Source organism: Pterocles gutturalis, unplaced genomic scaffold, assembly GCF_000699245.1.
Source record: "Pterocles gutturalis isolate BGI_N339 unplaced genomic scaffold, ASM69924v1 scaffold26345, whole genome shotgun sequence".
Lineage (NCBI taxonomy): Eukaryota > Metazoa > Chordata > Aves > Pterocliformes > Pteroclidae > Pterocles > Pterocles gutturalis.
In genome coordinates this window covers 1-10460 of record NW_010139010.1, presented here as the reverse complement: position 1 = coordinate 10460, position 10460 = coordinate 1, and the positions used below count along the sequence as shown (strand labels likewise).

The 10460-nt window shown below is 42.4% G+C and overlaps 1 protein-coding gene across 2 annotated transcripts; it reads left to right on the top strand.

The window, feature by feature from the left end:
- Nucleotides 1-498: 498 nt before the first annotated feature.
- Nucleotides 499-6976, top strand: ESM1 (endothelial cell-specific molecule 1). 2 transcript variants are annotated; one of them, XM_010083225.1, is made up of 3 exons: nucleotides 499-823; nucleotides 4790-4945; nucleotides 6876-6976. In XM_010083225.1, the coding sequence occupies exons 1-3, from the start codon at nucleotides 499-501 to the stop codon at nucleotides 6974-6976; spliced, it is 582 nt and encodes a 193-aa protein (XP_010081527.1). The 2 variants fall into 2 exon arrangements, with proteins under 2 accessions (XP_010081527.1, XP_010081528.1); XM_010083226.1 differs by lacking the exon at nucleotides 4790-4945 and having other exon boundaries at nucleotides 523-823.
- The last annotated feature ends 3484 nt before the right edge of the window (nucleotides 6977-10460 follow it).

Sequence of the window (10460 nt, the reverse complement as noted above, 5' to 3'; positions counted from 1 at the left end):
AGCTGTGTTAGTGAGGCGTGTCTGTCCTCTCAGCAGTGTGCCCAGTGTCAGAGCGATCCCTGTCCTGCAGGAAGGTATGTGACCTACTTGGGATTGGGGTGGGTTTTTTTGGTTGTGTGTGGGTTGTGTGTGGTTTTTTTTTTCTTTTGGCAGACGTCCTTGAGCATTTGAGACGGATGTGAGAGAGTTTTTAGTCCTCATGCAAAACAACCAACTAAACATAACAGATTACATCAGCTCAGGCTTTTCAATTCCTGGATGGCAGCAGAGTGCTAATCCAACCTTCATCCTGGATTTCATAAACTGAAACAAGGGAGGCTGGCAGGAGCAGCGCTGCCGGATTGAGGAAGCTGACGACGGTGCAGCATGTGGGCAACACACTGTATAAAGCTCATAAACTTGTAGGCTGATGTGTGCAGCTACCACTTTGGATTCTGTACCGCTACTTCCCTCGGCACAAGGCACCAGCAGGCTGAGCATTAAAGCCTGCTCTTTGGGATGGAGCATTTATCCGTGCAAGACATGAAGGGCTTCCTGTTTCTCACACTCTTCCTGATGCCTGTGCACGCTGGAACTGCTTGGAGTGCGAAATATGCAGTAGATTGTCCCGAGCCCTGTGACAGTAACGCATGCAAAAGTACCTTGCGCTGTAAGCGAACGGTGCTGGATGACTGTGGCTGTTGCAGAGTGTGTGCAGCTGCTCTGGGGGAGACTTGCTATCGTACGGTCTCGGGTATGGATGGTGTCAAGTGTGGTCCTGGGCTGAAGTGCCAGTTTTACACTGAGGAGGATGACTTTGGTGATGAATTTGGTATCTGCAAAGGTAACAATATTCACTTTGCATGCACCCACTGTGGCAATTTGACAGCAGCTTACATATAGAGCTTGCCTCCTGCTTGAAAGGTCTAAAATGGGATTTTTCCAGCTCAGCCCTTAGCCAAGAAGAAAGAGAAAAATACCTGCTGGTATTGAAAGGTGTTACATGTAGGCAGGACAGGGTTATTAATGTGAGAATATTGTTTAGACTTGGGGACATGTGAGGAAATATGGATGGGGTGTCCTCAGAGATGAGATTTTCGATTGGGACTTGGGAGACACAGGCACTAGTCCTGATCCTTCCGCTGGTTTGGTGGGTGGCTTTCTATAAACTGCAAAGACTTTAATCCTGCAAGTCCAACCTTGTCACGGGGTCCCTGCTGCACTTTCTGTGGTGTGAGGTTCCCTTGGGCACTGCCGGCTGCCTGCCCAGGGACCAGATGCTCTCTCTGGGATCTGGGAGATGAAGATAACAGCACTGCCTGAGTGCCTGGCGATGTTGTTGTGTTTAACCCAGTCCTGCCTTTGAGGTGCTCAGCTACCCCGGGGATGTGGTTAGGGGAGGCAAACAGAGACCCTCCTGCCTGAAAGATGGGAATAACAGAACAGGAGCTGACTGTGAAATGAGAAGCCAGCCACTGCTCTCAGCTTATTCCAGGTATGCTGCATGCTGATTTCTTTAGTCATAGACTAGAATGGCATTTTTCATTTAAGAGCTGTCCTCACTCCATGCAAAAAGGAGAAGAGGTATTAAATTACTAAAAAGTAGGATGAAAGTTTTTACAATAAATATTTTTTTAAAGAGGCTTGCTTTGCAAAGTATGAATGCAGTGAGTTTTCCTGTTTTCGTGTGCCACTTCAGTAGGTAGATACAGATATGCCTTTGAATAACTTCCTTAAAAGCGGAGATTTCTTGGCAGTTAAATATCAGTATATTAATAGCCTCAGTTGAAGTAATGACTTAGGAGCAGATGCTGCAAAAATCATTCAGGCTGACTCACAGCACACGCTTATTTACATCGGTATTTAAAAACAAATTCATGTGCATGTTTGAGGGTGAAACCCAAAATACTACTTTTATTTTTGAAGACTAGAATTTACGCATAAAGATTGCATCTTTGGTGCACCCACCAGGAAAGTATTTTACTGAGACAGTTGACTGATCTTCAGTTTACAAAAAATGTCCGCAGTGCAAGATACCGCCTCTAATTCTTTTAACAGTTCTTTTGAATGATTACATACTTATCACTGTGCTCATATGAATTCCTTTGCAATAGCACACTTCAAATGGGAAAAAAAGAAACACTGAAGGACATGAGATCTGAATCCCTGTAGCTGAATCTTGGAAGCTCTGTAGAAAATGTAAAGTAAAAAGTTATTTTTTCCAGTGAGTCAGTGGAAAAACTCTCATTAAGTTCAAGAAAGCCATATCTTGACTTAGAGTTGTAAGTTGGTATTTAAGGCTTATATTCCCCATATATTTATTTGCACTAAATATTATAGATGTCAATTCTGATTATTTTTATTTTTTCATCTCAGCTCTGAGATAGCACAATCTGTCTCTGTATGTATGTGAGTTTTATCAGGCAAAGTGTGGGGCCAAGTATTATTATTTTATATATCCATTTTTATCTCTGATACCAGATCACTCACTCATTTTAGTAACTTCCATGTTTGTAATAATTCACAGGTCAGGATGGATAAATTCTCTCTGGTTGCCTGCAACTGATTTACTTTGAAGTTGTGGAAAAATGACCTGAACTCTGTTCTTCAATTTTTTGTTTCTAAAGTGGGTAAAACATGGACAGTGTATGTTTCAGAGCTATTTTTTTGTTACTTTTAGTATTATAAGAGTGCATCATATTATTATCAATAGGAGTGTTATTATTGTCCAAAACAGACTAAGGAATACTGGTGCTCTGCACTTCTATTAGCAAATACTTTCTAAAACTGAGGTATAATTGTCATAGTAGAGAACCTGCTCTTGCTTCCCCTAGATCACTGTCAGTGATTCGCAATTTATTTCTGAACAAAACCTTCTAACAGCAAAACTGACCCAGATCTCAGCTGCATCAAATCTGAAGAGCAGCATCAATGCCAGGATTATTCCACATGGAGCCAAGTGCTTTGGTGCTCAGACTTGTTTCCGTGCTGTTGTGCACAGCCTTGCATCCCACCTCTCTGGGCTGAGCATCTGCAGTGGGCAGATTGATGCTCCATGTGGTGTGTGCTCTCAGCCTGTCCCTCAGGGAGGATTGTGCACACAAAAACTATTTTGCTTTGGCAGTATTTTGTTTTTGTTTTATGTGGACAAACAGCAGATCAAAGACTGTCCTTGCTTGGGAAGGGGAGTATGGTGAAGCTCAGTGAGGTCCTTCAGGCTGGAGGAATTAATAGTGCAGTCCCTAGCAGGGAATTGGTTGATTTTCCTATGCTTTTCATTTATAAAAGCACACCCACTGGACATGCAGAGAATTGTAAAATGTTGGTTTTGCTTTGGGGCATCAGCCTGATTTTCAGATAGCCCAGGCTGTATGTTGAAACTAAATATTTGCATTGATTCAAGAGGAAACTGGACAAACCGAGAAGGATAACCCTGTTGTGGGGTATTGTACGCACAGAAACGATGTCTGGCTCAGGAGGTCCCAGAGCTGAAAACTGGTGAGAGCATGAGGGAGGAGGTATCATTTCTGCTTACCATGGTTATGTTCTGTGCTTACCATGGTTATCTTCTGTCTGAAGTGTTTTGTGGGAGCCTGGGCTGGATGGATCCTTGGTACAGCCCTGAACAGTCATTCATCTGCCCTTAGGAGCTGAACTGGAAACTCTCCAGGACTTGCCACTTAAAGGTGACCGTGTACCCTGGGTTGACAAGGACAGCCTGAGCATAAAGACCTTTCTCCTGGGACAGCCCAGACTTCTTTTGGGATGATCTCTTGTTTGGGGGTTTGCAAAGGGAATGTTGGAGCTGGATTTTCCTTGTCTCCATCTCTTCAGCTATGGTGCTGGGAAGGTACCCTCTTCAACAGCAAGGCAGAGGGAGACAAGTTCTGTGACCCCAGGGTTAAACTCTCTGGGAAGTTATGCAGTCCAGCATGTGGTACGTGTCAGCTATGGGATGGGGCAAATCCTCTGTACCTGACAATATTTTTCAAAAAATATTTGGTACCATCCTGACAGCTTCCCTTTGGTGATCCACTACAAGCTTGCTTAGGAATGGGAGATTTGAATCGGGGCATTATGTGACCAGATGGAGTACAACCAGGCAGCCACCTTAGTGCCAGTCACTCCTTTAGAGCATACTCACTCTTTAGGCTGGAGATGTAGGTGAGCTCTTTGCTGTCTGCCATAGGAAGGCATACCTTTGCTCTCTGAGAAGTTGTCACATAGGGGAAGGCTCTTCCCCAAGATCTGAGAGCATCAACAGGTGTAGGGTGCATTTGCTGGGAAGCTCCTCAGGATTAGGGCGGCAGCCCCCACCAAGCCTACACGTGGTGGACATGGCCACAAGTAGCCTGGTGCCAGTAATAGACTACAGCTCTAAATCACAACAGTCATGTAAGTCAGATAATATAATAACCAAATAGTGAATTCAGGAACTTTCTGAAGTCATCTTCTTTTCTAAATCCCATGCTAATCCTTTAACTACATCCTCTATGATTAAATACTGACAAATTCTTATTGCCTTTAATTTGCATTTTAATCCTATGAGTGTTTCAGAGAGGGACTACCAATAGCACATTGTGAATAAGGTATAGGAAAATAAAGTATGTATATAATGTGTGTCAAGGTTTGTTAAAACTGGAAAATACTTGTAACAAGCAGTCAGCACACTGAAATCCTGTAGGTAAGGTTTAGCTAACCTCCAGTCAAAGGTTTTCTGCTTTTAAGGATATAAGCAGACCAGCTATTAAGAATGCTGGAAACTGACTTGGATCACTGAGGACTGCTTTGCTGTATACTTTTTTTTCAGAGTGTCCTTACGGTACCTATGGAATGGAATGCAGGAAAACCTGCAACTGTCCCTCTGGCATCTGTGACAGAGTAACCGGGAAGTGTTTGAAGTTCCCATTTTTTCAGCTGTCTGCTTCAAAGCCTCCGAATCGACGAAAAATAGTTTCACACACAGGTAAGACTTTTTGGGGTAGTTGATTTTAGCAGAAATCACCTTATACGTGATCTACTACCATGCTGCATATGCTGTGTGCTGGTGACGTGTACTTTGGTGGAGCTGTGCAAACAGCTAACTCCACAAGGTACGTTTATTTTTCTTATTGGCAGGTCCCTTAACGTAAAGCAAGGAATTAGGTAATCTGTGACACACGGTAAAAACATTTTTAAATTCTAACATAGGCAAAATACTTTGCAGCTGTTACATGCACATGTCACCTGTGCAAAGGGAGGCTATGCTAGGATTTGCATTAGCCAGTTCAGATGCAATGCCTGTACCTGCTTTGTGTAGAACAGGAATTCACCAGGTTGCATTTACTAATGTTAGCTAATACATGGTAAAAATAACATTTTTTTTTTCCATTAAGACAGAGCTTTAATAGTTTTCATATGTCAGTGAACTGTTCTATGAAATGTTTTATTGCAGCCATTTATCACAGTATCTCTGGAATAAGTTCTTAAGATTATATCTGAACCTTGTAACAGATCTTCCCAGAATTTTTTCTTTAAAAAAGGCATGTGAGAAACTGGAATGTTTTTGAGGCAGGAAGAAGAGACCACTGAAGTTTTTTAAAGCTGGGATTAAAATTTCTTCCCCTTTTATTCTCCACCTGATGATACTGAGGTATATTTGACTGAACAATGTTTACTCTAAGTTTAAATACCAATAAAAGTCAATACAAATGTAAAGATTATAAACAACTATCAGAGATTTAATCCTATACCTACTGTGAGCCTTTCTAGGATTTCACTCGAAAGGATATTAATTTTATTTCTTCTCTAGCTGCATTTTATGTGCCTCATTTAATTTTCTCCTGTTATATTAAGCTCTCTAGAGTTTGCTGCCTTAAGACATGATTTATCCTTCCCCCACTCTCCATTTAGAAAAAGTTAGACAGAAGCAAAATTCTCCAGCTTATGCTCATTGTTCACATTGAAAGTGAACTTGAAAAAAAGTTATGAGATGGATCAGTCCTCATCCTTTTGTATTTTTCTACATAACTGTGCTCTTTTGCCCTTCCAGTTTTTATTACCAGGGGTGCTGAAATAACACGAAAAATATTACTGTCTTGCTTTTTTCTTTATATAGCCTATATTCCAGATCTTCCCAGGCAACCTGTTTTCATCAGTTGCTCCTCCCCTTTCCTCTCCCTGCCTTGCCTTTGGTCCCAAGCCTTCTGCTGTCTCAATGTTTAGCACCTTGTCTGATCTCATCCAGGATTAGTTCCTGACCCCATAAAAACAGTATTTTTTACCCATGCAAAAGTTTCACACTTCTTTATTTTAAACAGGTGAGTTTCTGGCCTGTATATTTCATAAAGACATTATGGCAACATGTACCCTAGTAAATCTAGTGGTGCCAGAGTGTGTTCCTTTGTACTGAAATTTGTCCACCTTCACTGTCAACAGCAGGGCAGAGGCTGGCATGCATTCTCCCAGCTTAGCTGGCAGGAATCCGTGTCAGTCAAGGACCATTTCCAGTAACAAACTGGATATCTTTTACCTTTTTTTGGAGAGTAAATGTTTAGTGGCATGCACCAGGCTATTCCATGCCAGTTGACCTCAATCAGAGTACAGCTCCAGGCACGTTTAATTTACTGCTGTAGCTATTGAGGATGTGCTGCTTGGTCCCGTGTCACACTGGAGTGTTACAGGGAGAACTGGAAACTGCACTCAGATTGCCTGTCTTGTGCTTAAACATCTGACTCATGCCATAATTTGGCACAAAGTTTGCAACTGGATAATTGGAGGCATTCAGAGAGGTTCCTGCAAGATTTGTCAGCTGAGGTTTTTCTGAAATGTTCCCAAAACCGCGGACTTCGCTGCAGGACAATATTTTAGTTCTCTCATTTTCATGAAATCTGCCTTTTGTTTTTTTATATTTTCAGAGAATGACATGGCATCAGGGGATGGCAATTCTGTAAAAGAGGAGTTCGTTAAAGAGAAAGCTATTTGCTCTCCAGTAATGAAATGGCTAAATCCTCGCTGATACTTACTTATAAGACTTTCAAGTGAATGCATTTGTCACAGATTATTGAATATGCAACAGCACACTTTAAAAACAAAGTAGATCTATAGCATATGAAAATGTAACCTCTGAAGGATAATTGTGATTCTGTTTTTCATGAGAAAAATGTTTACTTAAAAATAGACTGTACAGTGTATATGATATTTGATGTTTGTTTTGCTAAGTATTTGAATGGAGAAATGTATTGGGGATTCCTGAATGTATAGTAATGTTAAAAAAACTGACACGATTCAACCCTCCTCATTTAAATAATGCCGGAGGCTGACTCTTGCACCCTGAGGCTGGGAAAGCTCTCACTGAATTCAGTGGACAGTTTAGATGAGTGAAATGACTGGTGTGGAGCCAAGGTGAAAGAAACGCACATCCCAGGATAAACAAATCCCAGGATAGAATGCAACACCACTGAATCACAATGATAATAATAACATAGGAGCACAACAGTGTGAATTAAATAAAAACATTAGTCATTAGTCATTTTCTGGTTTTTGGAAGTTTCATGACAATTCCTCAGAGATAAATATACTTTTCTTCAGTGAGAAAACACCCAGCATTTCAGTTTATATATTGTGAATATCTTAGCCAAGACACTGCAGACATATATTGTGTTGAGGTGGATTTCTGAAGCTGCATTCTGTACAGAGAAACAGCAGCTTGGTAAATTATACAGATTTGTAAACAGGGACCTGAAATGGAAGAAGCTGCTTAGCATTATTTAAATATGTATGTTTCTATAAAGCAGCTACTTTGGTGCCATTAAGGTGATGTCTTGGGGAAGAGTGGGTCCAATGCCAGAGGCCAGCAAATGGACCATCTACGTTGCTGGCTGTGGTCGAGCTGCGACTCACAGGGAGTTCATCTGATCCGGTGTAGGAAGACTTGGACCCTCAGTAAGTGGTAGCGCAGACACAGCCTGCAGTCGGCAGAGGCAGGCTGCTTTCACCTGCGAAAGCAGCGCTGAACCATGCTGCTCTAGAACAAGAGGACAGTGACAACAGTAGACATCCAAACATTAGTGCAGCAGCGCAGGCTTTCTTGCCATGATAATCAAAGACACATAAACATAAACCTCAAAATAGCGTATACCACATCTTAACCTGTATTGAATGTTTAGGTCTGAGAGGGAGCAATAGTATCTTGGGCTATTTACAAGCAAGCATATTGATTCTCATCTACTGATATAAAAAGTCATTTTTTCTTTATTTCAGTGAGAGCAGGATCAAACTCATGGTCCTTCAGCAGACTGAAGTGAATTATTTAAAGAATGTAATAAATATTTCCATACATTATTACTATTTTGCAACAGTGTCATAAATGACATTATGAGTTATTGAATGTAAATCTAATAAGCTGGTTGGTTTTAAAAAGTATATGATTATTATTGTTCAATAAAAAAACAACTGAAAGCATTGCTGTCTATTGTGTCTATCCATTAATGACAGAGTAAGACTGCTGGTGATGGCATAGCCATGGTGCACGCAGACTAGGTACTGTTTTGCTTCCAAATCCACAGAAACAGTTTCACCACCGTGAAAATTTAGTGAATTTTCTGGGGTCTATTCTCCATTAATGAAGCTGAGTGGTGGCCTGTGTCCAAATGGTTTGTGTCCATACCATTCAATTATCTTCACCTCCAAAACAAGGTGGCTGGATCCAGGTTGTCTTCTGGAGACAGTCCCTCCTTGACCAACCCCAGTACAAGAAGGGTTTGGGAGTCCTCTGGCTGTCCTGGCCACTGCTATGCCAGTGACCATCTAGCCCTGGGGCAGCAACTGCAACTTCTTGGCACTGTTTGATTTATCACGTAGGAGTAACCTGTGGATCCACACATGGCAAGTCAGGAGAAAGGAAAGGAAGGATGCCTGCAAACCTTTTTGGAATGTTTTCTTCTGTTTTCCATCAAATTTATAAAATGTATTTTTACATTTCCTCAGCTGCTCCACACAGAATAGGTTCCAGGACAAAATTATAATATAAGCAAATTTTATCCTTTGAAACATCTACCTGTCTCTAGTGGCAGCAATGGGACTACAGTGGTAGAAGAAATAATGCAAATGGTCATAGAATTGTAGAATCATTTAGGTTGGACAAGACATTTAAGATAATTGCGTCCACTTGTAAACCTTACACTGCCAAATCCACCACTGAACCATGTCCCCAAGTGCCACATCTACATGTCTTTTAAATGCCTCAAGGGACGGTGACCCCACCACTTCCTTGGGCAGCCTGTTCTAATGCTTGACAACCCTTTCAATGAAGAAATTTTTCCTGATATCCAATCTCAACATCCCCTGGTGCAACTTGAGGTCATTTCCTCTCATTCTATCACTTGTTTCTTCGGAAAAGAGACTCTCTACAGCCTGCTTTCAGGTAGCTGTACAGAGTGATAAGGTCTCCCCTCAGCCTCCTTTTCTCCAGTCTAAACAGCCTCAGTTCCCTCAGCCGCTCCTCACAGGACTTGTTCTCTAGACCTTCACCAGCTTCCTTGGACACGCTCCAGAATCTCAGTGTCTTTCTTGTAGTGAGGGGCCCAAAACTGAACACAGGATTCAAGCTGTGGCCTCATCAGTGCTGAGGACATGGGGACGATCACTTCTTTAGTCCTGCTGGCCACACTATTTCTGATCCAGGCCAGGATGCCATTGGCCTTCTTGGCCACCTGGGCACACTGCTGGCTCATATTTAGCCAGCTGTCAACCAACACCCCCAGGTCCTTTTCCACCAGGCAGCTTTCCAGCCACTTTTCCCCAAGCCTGTAGCACTGCATAGGGCCGTTCTGACCCAAGGGCAGGACCCAGCACTTTGCTTGTTGAATCTCATGCGATTGACCTCAGCCTCTCAATCCAGCCTGTCCAGATCCCTCTTCCTACCGTCCAGCAGATCAATCTTGGTGTCATCTGCAAACTCATTGAGGGTGCACTTGATCCCCTCATCCAGATCATTGAAGATATTAACCAGAACTAGCTTCAAAACTCAGCCCTGGGGAAAACCGCTTGTGACCAGCCACCAACTGGACTTAACTCCATTCACCGTCACCTTTGGGCCCAGCCATCCAGCCAGTCTTTCACCCAGCAAAGAGTATGCTCATCCAAGCTGTGAACTGGCAGTTTCTCCAGGAGAATGCTGTGGGAATGGTGTCAAAGACAATGGCACTCAAGATGATCTCCTCCATAACCTTCCCCTTCACGGAAGGTTCATGTTGACGGAAACAAGGTCTCTTCACGAGCCTCTTCTTTAATTTCCACCATTTCATCTTTCTACCTTTCCTTTCACACCTATCCTGGCTCCCCACTACACACTCCAACTCATTTCCCCTATTTTGCACATGTGGATTTTCTTTTAGACTTTTTTCCTTTCTTCACCCAGCTCTGTGTTCCAAGCATCCTCTTCAGCTGACCTTTCCTTCCCACACAAGTGTGAAGTTGCCAGTGTGACACCCATCTACAAG

Coding starts and splice junctions, on each gene's coding strand:
- ESM1 (XM_010083225.1), top strand. CDS start 499: ATGGAGCATTTATCCGTGCAAGACATGAAGGGCTTCCTGTTTCTCACA. Junction 824..4,789: donor TGAATTTGGTATCTGCAAAG/GTAACAATATTC, acceptor CTTTTTTTTCAG/AGTGTCCTTACGGTACCTAT. Junction 4,946..6,875: donor AAAAATAGTTTCACACACAG/GTAAGACTTTTT, acceptor TTATATTTTCAG/AGAATGACATGGCATCAGGG.